General features: G+C 38.3%; 1 protein-coding gene across 3 annotated transcripts in view; it reads left to right on the forward strand.

Annotated features, from left to right (window-relative positions):
- The window catches only part of GLIS3 (GLIS family zinc finger 3), a 589,608-nt gene that overhangs the window by 188,042 nt on the left and 377,890 nt on the right, over positions 1 to 23,676 (forward strand). For all 3 annotated transcript variants that reach the window (XM_027862989.1, XM_027862990.1, XM_027862991.1), the window contains 2 exons: positions 6,259 to 6,466; positions 16,144 to 17,287. In XM_027862989.1, coding sequence (XP_027718790.1) covers positions 6,259 to 6,466; positions 16,144 to 17,287 — 1,352 coding nt within the window. The remainder of the gene's footprint in view (positions 1 to 6,258; positions 6,467 to 16,143; positions 17,288 to 23,676) is intronic.

A 23,676-nucleotide genomic window follows, 5' to 3' on the forward strand; every position in this document is an offset into this window, starting at 1 on the left:
GGCTAGTGAGAATTGATTGTTAAATTTTCGTTGTAGCAATTTACACCTCAGAAAAATCAACAAACACTATAAATCAGGGCTTGATATATTGTCTTGTTTATTGTCTAGGCTAAGGAAGGCAATGGAGAAAATATTAATAATGCAGATTAAGATTATATGTGTGTATGTATGTGCATATATGTGTGTATATATATACATGTGCATATATATACACATACATATGCATGTGTGTATATATACATGTGCATATATATACACATGCATATAAATTATATATATGCATGTGCATATATATATATATATACACATACATATAAATTTTGAGAGCTGGTTGTTAAACATTTACCATAATCACCACCCTGGGTTTCATTCATTTTCAGTTGCAAATTGTCAATATGTGAAGCCTTACAAAGTACACCATTAGTAAAATTTGTGACTACTGAATGTAGGAAAAAGTTGCTAAATAAAATTAGAGGATGTATATAAAGAAAGCATGAAAGGGAAATGGTGTGGTATAGTGGAAAAATTGCTAGGAAGATTGAGTTCAAATTTGAGCTACACTACTTATAACTTGTGACCTTGGGGAAATCACTTCTCTGGTCCTTAGTTTCTTTATCAATAAAATAAAGGGGCTGGACTAAATGATTTCTAAAGTCCCTTCTAACTTGTGAAGTCCTATGAGCCTACAAGTAGTATCCCCAAGGTATGCCATCTATAGGCCTTGGGGCAGAGTAGCTGAACTTGAATTCAAACTCAAATTCTGGCTCTGATGATACCAAGCTCCATGCCTTCGGGTGATTCATTTTACTTCCTTAAAACTTAGTATCTTCATCTGAAAAATAAGGATGCTAATAGCTAAATTCCCCACTTCTCAAGATGGAGGAGCATCCTGTCAACCTTAAAAACACTGTCTAGGGGCAGGTAAGTGGCATAGTGGATAAAGCTCTGGCCTTGGAGTCAGGAGGGCCTGAGTTCAAATCCAGTCTCAGACACATAACACTTACTAGCTGTGTGACCCTGGGCAAATCACTTAACCCCGATTGCCTCACCAAAAAGCAAAACAAAAAAAACCAAAAAGTGTTGTTGTTTTTTTTTTTCTTTTAATTTTCTCACAGGGTAGTCTACCTACTTCACAGGTTCTTTTGAAGAAAGATCTCTATAAACGTTAAATTGCTTATTATTACTAGCTGCTATTGGACAGCTAGGATGCACAGATGATTGAGCACCAGGCCTGGAGTTAAGAAGACCTGAGTTCAAATCCATTCAAATGGCCTCAGAGCTTACAGGGTATGTGACCCAGGACAAGTCACTTCATCCTGTTTCAGTTTCCTCATCTGTAAAGTGAACTGGAGAAGGACATGGCAAATCACTCCAGTGTCTCTGCCGAGAAAACCTCCAAAGGGGTCACTCAGAGTTGGACAGGACTGAAAAATGCCTGAACAATAACAACTAGCTGGTATTGGATACAAATCCTATTTTGTTAAGGAGTTGTTGTTGTTATTGTTGTTTGTCCTTTTTTCTCAAAGAGGACAATGACATTAGGGAGGCAGTGCTAAGACATGCAAGTGAATTGGATTTAAGTGAGGGAGGGCTGTGCAAAGTCACCAGCCTCACATTCTCCTCTGAAGCCATCTAGGTCCGGTAGCAAGATACAGATCAGGGCCACTAGAGACGGTGCTGGGTGCCCTGGGAGAGTTTGGCCTTTTTAAGCTAAGGTCTCTCTGGGTCTCAATTTGACTGAGGCAACCAACATTCATTCAGTGAATAAGGCTAGGTAAGAAATGAGGCAGAAAATGTCCTCTCTTACCTAGTCAAAAAAAAGAAAAAAAATCAACTGGGAGGGATTGATTTCTGGCTGAAACAGGGTTTCTGGCTGAAACAGAAACAATTGCTATTTACATTTACTCTGAGTCAATCAGGGCCCAATGATGACCAGGTGGGACTTGGCCTAGGAGTAGACCAGTTTGGAATGAATAAATTACTCTGTTTAAGGGCTCCTTGAGGGTGGGGGCTGTTTTCGCCTTCCTCTGTATGCATGGAGCTCAGTGCCTAATATTTTGATTGATCCAAGAGATAACAGATAATGCCATTGCAGCTCTCTGAACACTAGGACATTTTTACAAATAGTGGTAGGGAGTAGTGACTACACATCCTATCTACCCACCCATTGTTATTCCCAGCACACTGCCTCTCATAGGATAGAAAGTAAATTTGAAGGTTAAGACAACAGGACATCTCTCAGTGAGGTTGATTCATATACTAATATACTGCTGCTACTACTGATACCAACAATAGTTAACATTTATCTAGTGTTTTAATGTTTGCAGAATGCTACTCAAACGATCCCACTTTATCTTCATAACAACTTTGTGAGAGAGGTGCTCTTATTATTTACTTTAAGCACAATGGATAGAGTGCCAGGTCTGGAGTCAGGAAGACTCATCCTCATGAATTCAAATCTGTCATCAGGCACTTAAAAAGTTGTGTGACCTCAGGCAAGTCCCTTAAGCCTGTTTGCCTCAGTTTCCTCATATGTAAAATTAGCAGGAGAAGAAAATGGGAAATCACTCTAGTATCTTTGTCAAGAAAACCCCAAATGGGGTACAAAGAATCAGACATGACTGAAAAATGACTCTATATAGATAAGGAAACAACCTAACAGGTTAAGTGACTTGCTGAGGGTCGCACAGCTAGAAGGTATCTGAAGAGGGATTCAAATCTGTATCATCTTAGTGCCAAAGCTTACAATGATTTAAGCAAAAAAAGAACAAAAACAAAACAAACAAACAAACAACAACAAACCCCCCAAAAAACCATTCAGTATGCTTGCTGTTAAGATAAAGTCTGTGTTTGATTAAGGCATACAGAACAGCTGGGATGGTGATACATAAAGGTAAAAGAAGTCTGGACAAGTTGGGGTGAGTGGGGAACATTTAGTTTAAACATTAGAGAAAATTGAGAGAACACTATCCATGGGAAGTTATGGGATTTTAAGCTTCCTAAAACCAAGACCAAATACCTAGTGCTTACTTGAAATGTTAGTGACTACTATAATTTTTGAGAAGTAAATTAATCATAACGTGATTCAGAGTCAAGGTCAAGGTGACTGTTTAAGTGTCCAGTGTCTCAGAGTGATAAGAATTCTTAGATGTGACTGTTATGGAAGATAACAAAATGAATTTAAGAAAGCTTATTTATATCATTAAGAATATATAAAATTAAGCCAAAATCATTCTTGCTTTGAAATGGGGATAAGGAAGATTGCGATTATACTATCCTAGCCTACTTTGATCCCAAGTCCAGCAAAAGGGGGTGGGGGAAACCACATACATATGTATATTACATATATGTGTCTGTATATACATACATATACATATGTAGGTACATATATATGTGAGAATTTGGTGAGAAATTCTTAGAACTTAATTTGCTAAAATGGGCTCAGATATTTCATTTATAAGAAATGGGAACAGAATGTACAGTCACCCAGACTTAACTAGGTGGTTTGCTAAAATGTTTGAAAAAAAAAAGTTTAACCTTGCAGAATGAATGCCTTGGATGATTTGGCCATGATTATTATTTTTAACAAATGACTCATGACAGTGTTTGCCTCTCCTCTCTCTGCTTCTCACTTTTCTCTAACAGCAAAGATTCTTGTGGGTTTCTTTCTTTCTTTTTTTTTTTCCTCTTTGGGGCTGTCCCAAATTTTCTAACACTGGAAGATTGTTCCTAATGGAAATAAAAATTCCTACCAGAGTTGGTTCCTATGCTGCTGTTAAGAAGAAAACTTGCTCAAGAATCCTGTCAACCTGGTTTTTGGATACCTGGGAATAGATTATTGGAAGGAAGGGGGATGGACCAGGGTTGGAAAGCTGTAAGCTAGAATAGTATCCTTTTCCATATGTCCTCATCAACTTTCTCTTTCAAAGAGAGAGAGGGATAAAAAGAAGACAGTAGGATGGAGGGAAATATTAGCAATCATAATCATGAATGAGAATGAGATGAGCTTACCCATAAAATGGAAACAAATAGCAGAATGGATTAGAAACCAGAATCCCACAACATGTTTTTTTACAATAGACACACTTGAAACAGAAAGACACACACAGAGTTAAAATAAGGGACTGGAGAAGAATCTATTATACTTCAACTAAAGCAAAAAGGGGAGGGATAGCATGATCTCAGACAAAGTCAAAGCAAAAATAGACCTAGTTTGAAGAATAATCAGGGAAATGACATTTTGATAAAAGGTAGCATAGACAATGAAGTAACATTAAAAATTTTTACAGCAAGTTTCTCTGATACAGGCTTCTTTTCTCAAATATATGGGGAACTGAGTCAGATTTATAAAAATAGAAGCCATTCCCTAATTGATAAATTACCAAGGGATATGAATAAGCAGTTTTCAGAAGAAAAAAACAAAGCTATCTATAGCCATACAAAAAAAATGCTCTAAATCACTATTGACTAGAGAAAGGAAAATTAAAACAACTCTGATGTACCACCTCACATCTGTCAGACATGGCAAATGCTGGATGGGATGAGGGAAAATAGATATACTAATGAACTGTTGGTGGAGTTGTGAACTGGTCCAATCATTCTGGAGAACAATTTGAAACTATGACCCCAAAGGCTATAAAACTGTGTGTACCCTTTGACCTAGCAATACCACTACTGGGTTTGTACCCCAAAGAGATAAAAGGAAAAGAATCTACATTACGAAAATATTTATAGCAGCTCTTTTTGTGGTGGTAATGAATTGGAAATTGAGGGAATGCCCATCAATTAAGGAACAGCTGAACAATTTGTGGAACATGATTGCGATGAAATACTATTATGCTATATGATGAGGAGGATGGTTTCAGAAAAAAAACACAGGAAGGCATACATGAACTGACGCAAAGTAAAGTAAGCAGAATCAAGAGAATGTTGTACACAGTTACAGCAATATTGTAATGATAATCAACCATAAATGACTTAGCTACTCTGATCAATACAACGATCCAAGATGATTCCAAAGGACTCATTTTGAAAAATGCTAACCATCTCCAGAGAAAGAACCGATGAACTCTCAATGTGAATTGAAGTTTTCTCACTTTCTTCATTTTTCTTGCTTCTCTCCCTGCCCCCCCCAAATATGGCTAATATGGAAATACGTTTTGCATGATTTCACATGTATAATTGATATCCTATTGCTTGCCTTCTCAGTGGGTGGAGGAGGGGCAGTAAGGAGGGAGAGAATTTGGAACACAAAATTTAAAAAAAAGAATGTTAAAAAATGTATTTTTAAAGTTTCTCTTTTAACATCAGAGGGGCAGATTCTGAAGGAAAGCAGACCTGTTGCATTGATATGCATATTAAAATGTCCTTTCTCTGGTGGTGGACTGAGATCTATTAACATCTTTAAGAACATGTGGTTTGTTACATTCTCTGTCATGCCACTTGTCATCTGCAGGGGAAGGAGAAAGGAAGGGCATGAGCATTTATATAGCACCTACTATGAGCCAGACACTGTGCTAATAAGTGGTTTTTACAAATTTATCTTATTTGGTCTTCATAATGACCCTGGGAAGTAGGTGCTATTACTATTTGCATTTCACAGTAGAAGGAACTGAAGCAAACAGAGGTTTTTTTTTCTTTTAATGTGACTTGCCTTGAGTCACACAGCTAGTAAGTGTCTGAGGCCAGATTTGAACTCCGCTTTTCCTGACTCTGGGCCCACTGTTAATCTTCCCAATACTCTTTGCATTTAGAGGCAGATATGGAATGAAGGGTCAGTTGTGATGCATACTTGCTGGGAGACCTAGAGTAAGTTAATTCACATTTCTAAACTTCACTTTACTTTTCCAGAGAAGAAGGGTGTATAATACTTGCATCACTCACCTCTCAAGGTCTTTCTGAGGAAAGTATTCTGTAAAACTGTCAAGTGCCGTTGGAATATAAGCTACCAGATAAGGAGCTTAGAAGACACATTTCTTCCTGGCCTTGACTATGACTTGCATAGAAGAAGCAAAATCTAAGAATATTGTGGATGAGAGGTGATTGTGTAAACCCAAAGGTCTCTACTATGTAATTATGGTAACGTCATCTCTACTAGTAAAAAAAATAAATGAAAGTCTCCTTTGTTTCTCTGACCCCAAACAATATGGATGCTAGAGGATGTTTAATGGAGAAGGGGTTAAGCATGAATGGGGGTGTATATGTATTCTACTTTTTGCATGCAGGATATGAAAGCTAATCTGATTCATTTATTTTTAGGGGGTCTTGGCTATGGGCCTCAGTGCAAGTCCATTGGAAAAGGCAGCTGCAACAATCTAGTGGTCACCAGCAGTCCCATGATGGTTCAACGGCTGGGACCCATATCACCTCCTGCAAGCCAGGTCTCTACAGCATGCAACCAGATCAGTCCTAGCTTACAGAGGGCAATGAATGCAACCAACATGAATATACCTCCTTCAGATACCAGGTCTTGAGTTATTTATTTGTTTTTCTTTCTCTACAGTATAATGACATATCCCAGGAGTGTTTTCCCTCCATTTTCCCTACACATAAACATGTGCATGCATATAGTCATGCCATTTCAACCGATTTTAAGGGGATAACATGTATGTAGAATATATATTTGGTTCATTAAAATCTTGATTGGAAGGAAGAGTTTTAAAACTTGGAAGCACACTATAGCTAAGTATCACCAAATCACAGAAGAGGAAGGGACCTCAGACACCATCTACTCCCACTCATACCTGGGCAGGAATCCACACTACAACATCTCTAGCAAGTAGCCATCCAGCCTCTATTTGCGTATTGCTAGCAGTGGGAAGTGTAATATGAGTGGAGTTTAGTAAAATTCAGGGAGGAATTTTCAGGTGCCTAGTAGTAGAATCCTGATTTGTAATATTGTCAAGGCTCTGGTATAGAATGCCATAAATATATGAACAGTAATGTGACCAACAGAAATTTGAGATGATGTAAGCACCTACCTTCCCTTCTGAACAGCTATATAATGTGCCTTAGTCATATATATGTGTATATACAACTGCATATATATGCATATGTACATGTCTATATGCATGTTTCTATAGATTTATTTGCAACATGTCCTAGCATAGTGCCCAACACATAATAGGTGTTTAATAAATGTTTGTAACTTTGTCACTTATTCATGCATTCAACAAATATTTTTTCACCACCTATAATCTTTTTAAGCCCTGGTTTCAAGCACCAAGTGGGGGAGAAAAAAAAAAAGGTCCCTGCCATTCAGGAACTTAAAACCTAGCTGGGGAGATAAAACATACAAGTGCAAGGCAGTAATTATGGCCATATCAACATCTCACATTTCTATAACATCTCAAAGTTTATAAAGTATATTCCCCTAGGACTGTGGTTTAAGTATTATGAACTTCACTTAATATGAGTAAATGTCCAATAAATGGTACCAGAAATAAGTTCCATTTTTTTTCTCTCTCTCTACTGGGAGATCCATTGAGTGGGTTGGATAATGGATAATGAAGGGAATGGGTAGCCATCTTCCTCAGTAAAGTGGTTTTAAGGCTCTGAGGCTCAATTTTAGAATGTGCTGCTATGAAATAAAATATATTTATTTCAGTGATTGAAATACATGATTTCTTCTTTCAGGGCCTACCATTTGTAGAAAAAAAGCTTCTCCTCCCCTTTTTCATTCTTTCTGAAAACATTGCATATTTCTTTGTTTCAGGAGTGGATATAAAATCATAGAGTTCCAGAATGGTTATTTTTTTTTTAAGAGCAAAAGAAAAATTCCAGGTTTGATTTTTTTTTTTATGAGATAGAAGCTTGTTTTTTACCTGAGATATTTCATGATAGGAAGCTGCCTGTCATTTCCCTACTGATGGTTTTGCCTCGAGGGATTCCTCCAAATTCCTGAGAACTGCATGTAAAACTAGCTGTGCTCATGGGCTATGTGTCACCAGGAGCCCTTCATATTCCTGTCCATGCCATGTCCAGGTTCAAGCCTTGAAGGCAGAGTCCTCATAATCAATGGAACGTCATGACTGAAGGCATAGAAAATTCATGCCATATAACTCCAGTAGCACCTTTCCCTGTGTCGGCCAAGGATGGGTCATTATTTTCTTGTTTTGGGGTATATTTAATTTCTTAGAACGTCTTTCTATTTTTGAAAGGAAGCACTTTAAAGGTGCATGGAGAAAGTATATGTGTTTGTATGTGTGTATGTATTTTTAACTCTTCATGGAAGAAATCTAGATTGTTTACCCTGCAGTAGGATTCTATTACAGAGGCAACAAAAAAACCCTAGCTGGGAGAGGGCACTTAAAGGATGAGAAACTTAATTTTAAGCCATTTTGGGGGGTTAAAGGCAGATTTACTTGTGCTATTTAAAATTTATGTGCAGATTCTCGTCAAGCAGCTTGAGGGTGGAGAGCTAGTCAGCTCAACTCGAAGATATTTTGGTTTCTAGGGAGAAGTAAAAGATGAAAGGGAAAAAAAGTTACCTTCATGCTTTACCAACCAAGCGCTGCCTGGCAAAAATGAATAAAGAATCAAACAAACAAACCAATAAAAATGAACTTTTTGATGTGAGGTGTGACTGCTTTGCAGAAATACAAAACTTCTGCAACTTATATAGGAAAATCATTCCTTATTCCACTCAGTGAGACTTGTCATCTGAGAGAACAAGAGCCATATTAGAGAGAGAACATAGGACTTTATTCTATAGGACGTTCCAAAAGTCTTTATTTTAAGCTATTAAAATTTAAAATGGCACAAAAACTTTTGGGACACTTCATAAAGTCTCATGAGCATGTCTGCAAATATCATCTAAAAAGGCAAATGAAGTATATCTGAACCCCCTAGTTGTCTATTCACATTGGCAAGTATTTTTCCCTAACTGAGAGAAGCCTGAGATGCTCACAGGGCAACTTGCCATCTTCCTGAATTTAAGACAGTTAGCACTCAGGCAAGAGAAGAATTAAAATGATTCAGTGCATTTATATAGAACTTCTTACCTTTCAAAATATGTTTCCATGCAACATTAGTGTAGATTTTATTATTGTGAAATCCTGTGAGTTATGTAGGATGTTATTATTTTTATGCACATTTTACAGATGATGATGAGCAATTATTGGTAATGCATCCTCTGTCTTTCTCTCCCTCTCTCTCTCTCTCTCTCTCTTTCTCTCTTACTCCTCCCCTCCCTTCTTTTTTCCTTCTTTCCTTCCTCTTTTTTTAACATTCTTTTTTTATATTTTGAGTTCCAAATTCTTCCTCTTCCTCTAGCCTTCCCTGTTCTTATTGAGAAGGCAAGCAATATAATACTCATTATGCATGTGAAATAACTTTTATTTATTTTTCTTTTTTTAACACTCATTTCTTTATTTTTGAATGCGTATTTCTTGAGCACTTCAGATTTCCAAAGTTCTTTCCTTTACATGAATCCTGTGAACCTGGCTATGCTGGTCAGGAGATATGTGACCTTAAGGAAGTCACTCCACATTTTTAAGCCTTGGTTTTCTCATCTGTAAAATGAAAGGATTAGACTAGATGGTCTCCAAGGCCCCTTCTTGATTTTGAGCCTATGATCCATTCTGAGTAGGGCAAATCTCATTTTTCAGATGAAAACTCACCCAGGATCATAGAGCTACCAAGTGAGAGTTCTGGATTTGAACTGAGGTCTCCTGAGGCCAAGTCTAGTGCTTTTTCTTCTGCACCATGGTTAAAAGCCCTGGCCAACGTTATATATAGCAAGAGGCAGAGCCAAGGCAGCGGGCTAATGCAAACCATGCCATGCCAGGACCAAAGGGGCTGTCACAGTTAACTTTCTGCTTGCCTATCTAAGGAACAAATGGCTTCTCTGGTGGGGATCAGTGGAGATTCTGGTTTGCTCTGGAATACATCCAGTAGACAGACTATGGAGTGACCCACAGCGCTATGAGTTTTAGGAGATCTCAGTTTTCTTCTCTGTACAATGTGGGGGCAGGGGTTGGAGTGGTTTGGACTGGAGTTAAGGATACTGTTTCAGCTCTTATATATTATAAAACCATTCTTTGTTAAGAAATTCAGGTAATTCTGGTCTTGGGAGTGGCACAGTCCAATATTCTCTAGTTCCCTGAACCAGGACTCCCAGTACAGTCAAAGACTAGACCAAACCTTCCATGAAAGATATGAACAACCAACCTAGATGCCCAAGGACTAGCTTCAGGGAGTTCAGAAGATCTTTCAGGAAACTATTGGTGAGGAATCTTCTTTAGTCCAATTATTCTGGTCACTGAATTTCTCTCATGTCCTAAAGCTCAAACCCTGTGCACATGTGTGTCATGCCCTGACAAGTGAGGGATTGTTACCTCACCAGCCACAATAGCTTTTCAACCACAAGCTCTGTGCTTTCCTATCCATTTTATTCTATTTGAACCATATCTGCTTTCCTTTTACGTAGATAGACCTCCAAATTGGCCAGCCACCAGAAATAACACCTTTAGGATCAGATGAAAACAAGAACAAGTAGGGTATTATCAACCTATTGATAGAAATGTAGCTCTGCATACTTCACGGCCTCTCCCAGAGTCATTGCCTGTTCAGTAGGACAGATGATTGAATAAAGATGTGTGTAATGCTCCATGGAGAATAATCTAGCCTTTCTCCCCTCCCCTCCCCTCTCCTCCCTACTCTCCTATCCCCCTCCATTCCTTCCCTCTTTCTCTCCGTGGTTCCTTCCCTTCTCTTCCCAGTCCCCCTCCCTCTCTTTCCTTCTTCCCTTCCTCTTCTTTCCTTCTTCCCTTCTTTTCTTCTCTCCTTCCTTCCTTCTCTCTTTTCTTTCCTCCCTTCCTCTCTTTCCTCTTTTCTTTCCTTTCTTTCTTCCCTTTCTTTCTTCCCTCCCTTCTTTCCTCCCTCCCCTCCCACCCTCTCTTCTTCCCTTCCTCCCTCTGTCTTTCCCTCCCTCCCTCCCTTCTTTTTTTTTAGACCTTTGTTATATGTGAAGCTGCATTTGTGAGGCCAAGCATGTTGCATTTCACCTGTTACTCATGTTTCTCCAGTATCCTTAGGGGGTTTGGGGGTAGGAGGAGGTCTCTGTGGGTTATACAAAACCATATAAAATATGGACTCCAGTGGAATGTAAGGAAAAGGGGCTTTTTCATTTTTGCCTTTGTATATCTAGCACCTAGCACAATGCCTGACATATGGTGGATATATATTATTGCTTGATGAGTCGACTTGGATATAGTCTTGAAGAGGTCATAATTCAATTTAATAAGACAGAACACAGGATCATAGCAATCAGAGCTGGAAGGACTTTAGATATTTTCTGGTCCAACTGCCTCATTTTCTAGACTAAGAAACTGAGGTTCCAGGAAAGCAACTGACTTGCCCAAGACCACATAGATGGCAAGTTGTATATGCAAATGATAAATTAAGTGGTAGATAAGAAACAGTACACAAAAGATAGCACTAAGTGGAAAGAGTGGCTGGACATGAAGTCAAGAGGCTTGGGTATATATCCTGGGTCTGGCACAGACTACCTGTGTGATCTAGCTATTCACTTTGCCTCTCTCAGCTTCAAGCATCTTCGTTTATAAAATAGAGACAATAATATCTATACTGTCCACTTCAGAGTCATTCTAAGGGAAGGTCCTGAGTGTATAAGCAGGAGTTGTTTTATTTAGGCTAAATAAATGACATAGACAATACGTACCATGAGAACTCATAGGAACTGAATCCCTTAGGGCTTACATAGCTGGAAAAATCTTCACCAAGGAGTGAATCTAGAAAAATCATAGGATTCTAGGCCTCTGGGCTAGAATGTTTGAGATGATCTAGTCTAGTACCTACTTATGACAAAGGTTTGGATAGACAGGGAAGAGAGGAAGGCAATTGTTACAAGCATAGCATTGTAAGCATTATGAGTCATTAGAAACATAGGGAATAAATAGTTTCATGTTGCAGCAGGAGGAATATAATTTCTGTATCTTTGGAGGGAAATTTTTTATTACAATCATATTACAAAAATAAAATTGATTGATAAGCAAACATTTATTAAGTACTTACTATGTGCCAGGCACTACGTTAAAAAAAAAAAGTTAAAAAGATGCAGTCCAAGGCATGTAGAGTCTTTGGATGATCAAGTATATCAGAACAGGGAATATGAAAGGGGAAGGAAACAGACTCTTATTAGATACATACCAGGCACTGTGCTTAGTTCTCTCATTTGTTAGGAGTTCACCTCTGTGTGGCTACATGGTGTGGTAAAGTGCTAGACAACTGAAATCAGGAGACTTGGTTCAAATCCAGCCTTTGACACTAGTTCTGTGTTATGAATATAGGCAAGTCATTGAACCTTTTCAGAATATCTATTTCCTCATCTGTAAAGAAGGGTATAATACATGCAGTGCCTATCTCCTAGGGTTTTTGTGAGGAAAGCAATTTGTTAACCTTAGAGTGTTATAGAAATGTAAGTTATTATTATTTAATCAGGGTTAGAACTAGCCATAAGTTGTGAATAATTTGAGGGAGAGGACATAAATTCTTCAGCTTTGGAGAGGATAAACCAGATTGCTATTGAAAATTCTTTCTGACCTCACACATAGGTTTCTCATAAGCAAGCAGGTGAAGAGGAGGAATGAAATGCTTTTTAGATACAATTCCTGCTTTTAAAATAAGAAACACACCAGTATTGCTGGATCCAGCATATATATCCTTCACTCAACAAGGATCACTGAGCTCAGTCAGTAAAACCTTGATGCTTTATTTTCTAAAGTCCCTCCCAAGTTATTGGGTGAGAATCAGGAACTATCACTTCTTACTTAAAATGACATCTACAGCATTCAGTGAATCAGAGATAACACTGTTCCATTGCATTGTTGGGGAGGGGCTTGGGAGGCTAGCGGCATGGAGAAAAACTCTCTAACCATAAGATTAGGAGACCTATCCTGGGTCACTCCCAGAACCCATTGTGGGGGGCACAATGATGGCCATTCCTCAAAAATCTGAAAAAAACAAAACAAAACAAAACAAAAAACTGTAGAACTGGGCATCAAAATCCAGGCTGATAGTGCCTTCACCCTCTCTTTGGGTGTTACCTGAGTGAATTTCAGAAATATGAGGGTGTGTGTGAACAAGTCAGATTATGTCAAGGACAGTTACTTGCACTCTCACCATTAACGTCATTGGCAAACATTACTTCATTCTCTGGGAAAAGCTCATTGATTCTGTTTGATCACCTTATGTGGAGAACCTGGAAAGTGAAATGTTTAATGTTTGGATATAGAAAATGTTATCTTTGGATCCACTTTCAGGGGGGAGAAGGGAGATAGGAACCTTGGATGATACATTCTGCTCTTCATTCCATTTCTTTCTTTTTTCTTTTTGTTTTGTTTTTGGTGAGGCAATTGGGGTTAAGTGACTTGCCCAGAGTCACACCTAGTAAGTGTTATGTATGTGAGGCTGAATTTGAACTCAGGTCCTCCTGACTCTAGGACTGGGGCTCTTTCCACTGTGCCACCTAACTGCCCCCATTCCATTTCTTTTGTAATGGTTTGCTCTTCTCTAGCAGAAATAATTATGGTATTCAGTCTTAGAATCCTTATGAGGATTTAGACAACTTTGATTTAAGATTTTTTTTAGATCCAAAACAAATCAACAAGGATGACCATACTCAATAAGATGTCAATGCAAGTACAGATAAAGGCAGCCCAGTTTTCTAGACCCATCTAGTATTTGTGCAGTGGGGTAAAGGGAGGCATATAAATTCTTGTGTTAGGATACAGTTGCCGTTTCTAACACATTTGTTTCTGTAATTACTTTTGCACATATGTGAAGGAAACAGCTTAATCACAGAACAGGATGAAGTTTTTAAGTGGCTAAAGCAGGAATAGAAACCATTTGTGTTAGATTCATGAATGTCAGAGCTGAAAAGGACCTTAGTGATCTTCAACCCAAGTTCAGCAAGTGATATTACTAGATAAAAGGTCCTGATACATCATAAAAGCTGGAATTGGGATGGGGCTTTTAAATTTTTCTTTCTCCTCAGTTATATTTGTGCCTGAAATTATGAGAAGTTAAATTCTTTATAGGATGAGCCTTTTCAAGGTTAATAATAGTAATGATAGTAATAAAATAACTCACATTTTTATAGCACTCTCAAGGTTTGCAAAGTGCTTTATATATGTTCCTTTGCTTGATCCACTCACTAACTCTTTTAAGGTAGGCAATAAATGAATTTTAACCCTCATTTGATAGATTAGGGGACTTAGATTCTCAGAAGTTAAGTGACTTTCCATAGGCACACAGTAATTAAATGTCTGAGGCAGGATTTGAACTCAGGTTTGCTCTTGATTCCAATGCCATGCTACATTTCAGGGGTATGAGATGGATCTGTATTCCTAATTGACTCTGGGGTTATCAGTTGCTGAACTTGCTATTTTTTTTTTTGTTTCTTTGATGTTCCTATGATACTTTACGGTATGAAGGACAAAGATTTCCAGGAGTCATGAAATAACATTGTTACCTATGCGTGGTGCTCACATATCTGTTGGCTGATCTGTAACAAGTAGTTCCTTTGAATCCATCCATTCCACAAAATATTAGGCACCTTTTGTGTACAATGCATTGTTGCTGGGCAGTGGCCCGAAGAGAAAAATAATTTAGATGTATTTCTTGCCTTCATGGATTTTACTGTTGAAATGGCGACACCTATAGCACTCATTACTTCTCCTATTGGCAGTAATACATATTCGCTTCTTATTTGACCTCACCCTGCTTTCCACGTCATTGCCAAAAATTCACATTCCTAAATTCTTCATTTTAGATTTACACATTGAGCCTTGAACACACCTTGTTCTTATAGTAAATGAATTTCAGCATCTGAGGGAATCTTAGATGTCATCTAGTTTAGTTAGAAATCTCTTGTTTTACATGCTTGATAGATGGTTATACATCCTCTGCTTGAACACCTTCAATGATGGGAAACCCAATATTTCACAAGGTAACCACCCCATTGCAATTTTTGAATAGCATTAATTTATAGAGAGCTTTTTCCTCATATGGAGTTGAATTTTTTTTTTTTTTTGTGAGGCATTCGGGTGTTAAGTAACTTTCCAAGGGTCATACAGCTAGTAAGTGTTAAGTGTCTGAGGTCAGATTTGAACTCAGATCCTCCTGACTCCAGGGCCAGTGCTCTATCCATTATGCCAACTAGCTGTCCCCTGGAGTTTAATTCTTCCTCTCTATAACTTCTACCCTTTGGTCCTTTTATTTTCTTATCTCTGCACTTTGGGTCATGGCATTCCATATGCCTAAAATTTTCTTCTCTCCAACCAAATACTCCTCCTCCTTAAGTCTTGCAACTTAAAATCTCATTTCCTCTGTAAAACTTTTCCTGATTATCCCTATTTAAATTGTCACCTATCTCCATACTCAGAAATCCTGAAATGATTAATTGTATTACAATTTGTTTATCAATTAATCATATACTGCCTTGTGGACATTTCTTACTTATGTGGTTGTCTTGAAATATTATCCAAATCCCTCATTTCTTTGAAGCATTCAGAAGGGATAGAAATAAGAAAAGCAAAGAAGAAAACATTTTTACATGTTTATGTCTTGTTCTCTTGACTATACAATAAACTCCATGATAGAATCTTTTTTGGGGGGGGGGAGTGGTGGGAAGTGGGAGAGTATTATCTATAACATCTAGTATAATACTTTGTGCATAGATGGCACTGGTTGGTTTGATTTGGTGTATAAGAAGTGAATAAATTGTTCCTAGGTCTCTTGATTAACCTCCTATAAAAAATTTAGCTTTCTTTTTTTCTTGTGTTTCTCTTTCCTTCTTCCTTCCATCCTGAATGCTTCAAAAAATAAAAACAAACCAAGATGTACTTATTAGTTAGTTCTGAGTATCAAAGTTATTTATAAGAACATATTTTTTATCTTTCCTGTGAACATCAACCTTTATAGTTCTTCACAGTAAATGTCAGTAATATAGAAGAAAAAGGTTTAGATCTAATTATAGCTCTGATTTGGGGCTATTTATTTGAGTACATGATTAGGAGAAAGACATAGATGTTTGCTAATATTCTTTTAATTCTTTGGAAATCAAGATTCTACTAAAACATTTGTTTTTGTTTTGTTTTGTTTTTGTCTTGGTCATTCTAGGTCTCTTATGTCACGGGAGTCTTTGGCATCCACGACTTTGAGTCTGTCAGAAAGTCAGTCAGCCTTGAGTGTGAAGCAAGAGTGGTCTCATGGCTACAGGACTCTTCCTTCCCTTCCTTCCAACTCAGGCTCTCAGAATGGCAGTGATCTAGGAGACTTACTTAGCATCCCACCTGGGACACCTGTGTCCAACAGTAGTGTCTCCAATTCATTGCCCTCCTATCTTTTTGGCATGGAAAACAGTCACTCCCCTTACCCTAGCTCCAGACACTCTTCAACCAGGTCTCACTCAGCCCGTTCTAAGAAGAGAGCTCTTTCCCTTTCCCCTTTGTCTGATGGCATTGGCATTGACTTCAACACCATCATCCGGACCTCCCCAACATCCTTAGTTGCCTATATCAATGGTTCCCGGGCATCACCTGCCAATATCTCCCCACAACCAGAGGTCTACGGACATTTCCTAGGAGTGAGGGGTAGCTGTATTCCACAGTCATGTTCTATCCCAAGCTCTCAACGAAGTCTTCTGGTGACCAGTGGCAGTCTTACAATCCCTGCTTACAATGAGAATGGGGTGGTAGAATACCAGCGCATGCAGCAGCTAGAGCAGAGCAGCTTACAGTCAGCAATTATGAACAACATGGTGGTACAGCAGGGTCTACCTGCTTCAGACAGCCAGCCAGCTGGTTTATTAAAAAGTGAACGATTGGATGAATTCCCAGGTGGTGCCATTGATATTCCTCCTCCTCCCCCACCTCCTCCTTTGCCACCACCACCACCACCACCACCACAAGGGCCCCCACCCCCTTACCATGCCCATCAGCACCTTCACCAGCCTGAGCTTCTTCACCATCCCCACCCACTTCCTTTGCCCCCTTCTGCCCAAGGTCCCCAGCAGGAGGAGGATGGAGAATTAGATGATTTTAACGGAAAACACTGCTGTCGCTGGATTGACTGCAGTGCCACATATGACCAACAGGAGGAGCTTGTACGGCACATAGAGAAAGTTCACATAGACCAGAGGAAAGGAGAGGACTTTACTTGTTTTTGGGCAGGCTGCCCTAGAAGATACAAGCCATTCAATGCCCGATACAAACTGTTGATCCACATGAGAGTCCACTCAGGAGAGAAGCCAAACAAGTGTACGGTGAGTCTTAAAAGCCCAAGCTTTAATGTGCTAAAGGCAAAGCCTGTTTTTGTGTGCTTTTGGATGCATTCATTTATTTCTTTAATTGCATATTTTATTTTCCCCAAACAATAACTTCTATTTTTGCTTTTTAAAAAATGTCAAAATCATTTTCCAATATATTCTTTAGTTGAATCCTGCTTTTTAAAAGAGAAAAATTTGAGTAAGACTTAATCAGAAGATTAATCATTTTTGAAAGTATTTATGTCATTATCCATGATGATCACCTCATCTGCACTGAAAACAGGCTGTTGTATATATTCCTCTTTTCTCTGGGATCCAGATTGGTCATTGCATTTCTGAATTCAATAGCATTTTAGTGTTGTTTTCATCTCCATTATTTTAGTCACTGTGTATGTTGTTTTCTTGGTTCCACTCTCTTCCCCCTGAATCAGTTCATAAAAGTATTCTTGTGCTTTTCTAAATTCCTTATATTTATTATTTCTTGTGGTGCAGCAATATCCTATTATTATGTCTTTATTTGTTCAGCTATTCAGTTGATGAGTACTTATACTATTTCTAGGGCTTTTTTCCCTATTATATATATTTTATTGTATGAAGGTCTGATATTTCTTTTTGTCCTTGGCCTCCTTTGGATATGTATAAGTTTGCATGCATATGTGTGTGCACACACATATCCATACACACACACGGAATATACACACACACAAATATCTCAATGACACCACCTGAGAACCAAGTATTTGTATATAAGTAGAAATATACATATTACATATGTATATAATATACACATACACACGTGTACCAAGCATTTGCAAATAGATATTTAGATAGATACTTCCCAGTGGTGATACATACGTGTGTATGTATGTATGTGTTTATAGATATAAATATAGATATATGTTCAGCGGGATGTCAAAGCTTAATTTTGTAGGAAGTCCAAGATATCATTTTCCCAAACACAGATTGCAGGTATAGATAGATCATCTTGACCTTTGCATGTTAGGTGAAGAATAAATATGCCCATTTCAGAAAATAACAGATGAAGAAGGGAGTAGCATATACTTGTTGAGTAAAATATTTCCTGTGCATTCTTAAGATGTTGGTGTTTAGCCAAGTAACAGGATGTTTCTTTAGTTTATGCAGGCTTCCTAGAATCATCCACCCTGTGATACTAACTAATTAAGTACTTCATGGTTAAGGGAAATACTCAAGCATTGGTACTGTTCTTTCTCTAGACCAAAGGAATCAAAGTTGATCAGATACATAAAAACGTGGGGTTTTTCACCTATTTATGGATATGACTGATCTGGGGAATATACACACCACCAACAACCAACATTTAGACCTCATCCAAAGCAAGTATTCTAAGCATTTCTTCCTCCCTGCCCCCATTCCTCATAGGAAGTGAAAAATAATGGAATTTGAGGTGGGGGAAAGTTTGGAAAAGAACTTACCATTAAGCAGCTTTGCTAGTAAAAAAAAAAAAAAAAACTGTGCTTCATATGCCCTCATAGGAACTCATGCCATTTTGCTGAAGTGGGTAAATAAGTTAGAATGACTGATAACTATAGGCAAAATGTGCAGGACTTAAAGTGAGCAGACTTGTACAGGCACAAACCTCATTTCAGGGCAAGGGCATTTAGGGAAGAGGTACAAGGAGAAGAAACTGAGAAAGTTCTACTCCCTCAGTACTTGAGAAGAACAGTTTGGATGCTGAGTTATTTTCCTTTCTTTCTTTCACAGTGTAAGCCCTGAAAATATTTTTGCTTTTCATCTAAATACTTATTTCTTAAAATAAGTGATTCCCCATTGATCTCACACCTAGCAGATAATCTGAGAATATATAGAAGACATAGAAAGGCAACATGGCATAGGGGAGAGAGGACTGGATATGGATCCAGAAGTGGGTGGTGATTGTTCAGTCATTCAGTCATTTCTGACTCTTCCTGACCCCATGGAGTTTTTTTTTGTCAAGATATTGGAAAGGTTTGCCATTTCCTTTTCCAGCAGGTCAAATTAAGTAGAGGTTAATAACTTGCCCAGGGTTACACAGCTAGTAGATGTTTGAGGGCAAATCTGAGCTCAACTCTTCCTGACTCCAGGTCCAGTACTCTATCTAGTGAGCCATCTAGCTACCAGAAGACCTGGACTCAAATCCCTCCTGTCTTGCTTAGTCCCTATGTAACCTTGGCTAAGTAATTTTACCTCTTGGTGCCTCAATTTCCTCTTTTTACAAATAAGGATTTTGAACTAAGATTCCTTCTGGCTCTAAATCGATCATCCTATATAGTGAAAAAAGCTGTAATAATAACCTGAAATCAGTTGACGTCTGTTTTGTTTGTTCATAACCTTAATGGAGGATATCTGAAACATGATAGTCTTGGCAACTGCAGGAAAGATTTGCACTGTCTCAGACAGCTTATTTTAACAGTTATTATTAGTGTGGATGAAAAAAAATTTCTTTAGAGTTAAAAAAGTGGGAATTCCAGGAATTCCCTGCACATTGGCGATACTGTAGGTTGTCATGTGTCTGAAATATAAATCTCTTGGAAAGGGTGCTGACTTGAACTGTGATTCTCCCCTCCCAGCCTCCTCTCCCTTTCTTGGCAGGTCCTGATAATAAAGAATCTCTACCATATGCTTATGTTTGATTGTCAACATGATATGCTGAGTTGTCCTCAATTAATGTTATGAGCAAACAAAACAGGTGTCAACTGATTTCAGGTTATTATTACAGGCAGCTTTTTTTTTAAACTATATAGTAGTTATTTTTAAAACAATCTTTAAAAATTATTTGGATGAAATAAAGATTAAATTGCATTTGTGTATGTGTTTGTGTGAAACATCATGTTGTGATTCTTTTTTTTTTCCTTTTTTTGGTGAGGTAATTGGAGTTAAGTGACTTGCCCAGGGTCACACAGCTAATAAGTGTCAAGTGTTTGGTCTGAGGTCATATTTGAACTCAGGTCCTCCTGACTCCAGGGCCAGTGCTCTATCCACTGCACCATCTAGCTGCCCCCATGTTGTTATTCTTAAGGTGAAGCCTGAAACTGATATATTGAGAGAATGCTGGCTTATACTAATCAGGAGAATAAGAACATTTCAGCCAGCTAAACCTTACTCTGTCAGTGGCATTCTACATTACATGTATCAGAGAGGGAACAACAATTGTAGGCAATAATATTTACAGTTCAGAGCATGCTGGTGTGTTCCAGCTGTATTCCAGTCAGGAAAAACCTTCAGGCTTTAAAAGAAAACAGTTCAACCTTTAGTTCTGACTAAGCTTGGGTGAAAATAGTTCATTGGATTCGGCTTGATGAAAATAAGTAAATAAATCATGATTTTTTGGGAAATATATATTGCAAAATGGATTCTCCAGAAGTATTTCTTCAATTTTCTATTATTCAGTGACTTTCCTAATCATTGTTTACGAGAGTTTGCGAATGTACAAATCTTTTTTGGAATAAGGTCAACTATTGTCAAACTCCAAAATTCCAATTAAAAATAGAAATACTTCAGTGAAAGAGAAAACCAAAAGGTGAATTTTTCAGGCTGGTGTTGAGTTTTTTCACTGTTTCAGTTAGGATGAGCATCAGAGTTGTATTTCTGCCTTCTACCTTATCCTTATCAACCACCACTTTCTATTCTAAGGTAGATTATTACATGTGAGTCTGTTTTTCTTGATATATTTAATAGAATCACTATTGAACTATTAAAACCTGGAAGTCCAAAGCATTGATATGTTTTTTTTTCCTTTTCTTGGAAATGCTTTTAACAGCCTTCCTATCTTACATGGCATTTGGTACCTGTCTCGGGCTCTGATTCCATTCTGTTGTATTCTATACTTATTGTAGAATATTATACAGCATTAATATTTGTGTGGGGGTCATGTCTCTTTTACTACATTGAAGGTGCTATGAGGGCAGGGCCCAATCTTGATGATGCTGCCAAATAGCACAGTGTTTTGTACATCATAGGTGCTTAATAAATAGCTGATAAATGAACGAATGAATGGACATTGCATCTGTATCCATTTACATCTGAATGTTTCTTAGAAGTTGCATTTCTAGTTTTAGGATTCTATTTCTTGGTAAGCCACACATTCTCCCATAAACTATATGAATGAGTCATAGTTATCATGTCTTCTGAAAACCAATCTGTATGTTGCCAGACAATTTCTGATTGTTGTTTGGGAGTACTGTCAACTTCAAGCAAGATTATTGTGTAATAAAGGTTTAGCAATGTTCTCAACCGATGATGGAGGAAGAGCTCCCTGCCACTGCAAATATTGGATAGGCACCCAAGAAAATGTATATGTACCTATCGCAAACAACATATTTCTCATTCTACGAACATTAGCTTTTTGAAGCCAGATGCAAGTAATTGCGAAGACTACAGTATTTTATCTCTCTACACTTGAAAAAAAATCTAGTGGCAGCAGATTTGGAGTTTCAGAATTAGTGCCAAATAAAATGACCACATTTCTCTTTTGGAAACATGAAATGATCTTTTGGTTTCTGTGGCTGCATCACATGGTGGCAGTGTAAGGAACGTGCTATTTTAAAACAGTTCGTATTTTTTTTTTCTTCATGATTGTTTAACTGTGATTAATCTGGTGTGTACAATTTTTGGAGCTAGTCATCATTTTCACTCACTTAGCTTATTGACCCAAGCAGATATGATGGCCCAATTGTGCCTAATCACCATGACTACAAGCAACACGGCGATTTTGAAAGGCACAGAGAAAAAAAAAAAGGACTATATGAAAGGCCCGCCCACTGACAGCATGCTTGCTGTAAGAGGCTACTGCCAGTGAGGTCAGTGCCAAGTTCAGTCTGGGTGCATAAAACAATTCTCTTGAACAAGCATTATTAAAGCATTTGCTCCATGCAAGCAACTGTGTCAAGCAGTGGGTAGCAAGGATGGAAAGTGACCCAGCCCCTGTCGTTAAGAAGTTTGCAATCCAGTAGGGGGGATAAGATAGCAGCTAGGTGGTTCAGTGAGTATAGCACTGGGCTTAGAATCAGGGAGATTCATCTTCATGAGTTCAAATACGGTGTTGGACACTTACTAGTTGTGTGACCCTGGGCAAGTCACTTCGCCCCGTTTGCCTTAGTTTCCTCATCTGTAAAACGAGCTGGAGAAGGAAATGGCAAATCACTCCAGTATCTTTGCCAAAAAAACCCGAAATGGGGTCATGGAGAGTCAGACGTGACTGAAAAACAACTAAATAACAACAATGGGGGGATAAGACACATGTAACTGTTACACAAATGAAAATATGATAAGGAGTGATTGGGGGTCAGAGAGGGATGAGGGATTTAGGGAAGGAGGGATCACTTCTAGCCAGGTTATAAGGAAAAGGGCATGGGTTAAATTATCTGCAATCAGAAAGGACTCTCTGGGGGTAAACAGATTGAGAGGGCTAGTCAGGAGCGGTGAAACCAAGTCTGCAGTGGGTTAAAGCTGTAAACAGATCAACACTCATTAGGTCAGAATATACTCTAGGGAGAGAGCAGCACAATGCTTCGGTGAATAACAATTTGTCTCTTGTAGTCTCAATCTGAGCTAGCATCACTTCTCTCTCTCCGTGTCTGTCTCTCTCTGTCTCTCTGTCTCAAATATCTCTACCTTTTCTCTCTGTCTTCTCTTTCTCTATCTCTTTTTCTCCCCTTTATCTGCATTGCTGTAGATCCAGACACAAGTATGCAAAAAACTATAATATAAGACATAAGCACTTTAAAAATCTATAAATTGCTGTAGGGCTCAAAAGAAAGGGAAATTCCATATGATTGGTTGGGGGGGGGGGAGGGAAGGAAGAGGCACCTTAATGGAGCTTTGTAGGAAGAATGAATTTATTACATGCTTAGCATGTGCCAAGCACTGTGTTAAGCTCAGGGGATATAAAATAAAAGCAAAGACAGTTCCCATCCTTAAGGAGCTTACCTTCTAAAAGGGGAGTGGTGTCTAGGAAGGTTATATTGGTTTGGAAAGTTACCTGGATGGTAAGTAGAGTCATAGAGTGACATCCCTTTTCTAATAGCATTTGCAGCTTGACTTGATCATTGGTTCCAAAAGTGGAAAGGATGATTTCTTAGGATCATCTTCTTCATTTATCCCCACATCTACAAAATGAAGGGTTTGAGCTTCTAATGACTTTCACCGTGCTTTTGTTGCTAAGTCTCATGATGTTGGGATAGCCCCAAAAAGGCAATAGAAAGGAGAAGCCTTGAATCCTAAAAATTGTATAATTGTATTGATTTCTCTTAACCATTCCCACCTTTGTATGCAGTGATTGTTCTAATAAAGTTCATACCTCCATTAAACCTAGAAGGAAATACACACACACACACACACACACACACACACACACACACACACACACA

This window comes from Vombatus ursinus, unplaced genomic scaffold (assembly GCF_900497805.2).
Source record: "Vombatus ursinus unplaced genomic scaffold, bare-nosed wombat genome assembly UNPS02014770.1, whole genome shotgun sequence".
Classification (NCBI taxonomy): domain Eukaryota; kingdom Metazoa; phylum Chordata; class Mammalia; order Diprotodontia; family Vombatidae; genus Vombatus; species Vombatus ursinus.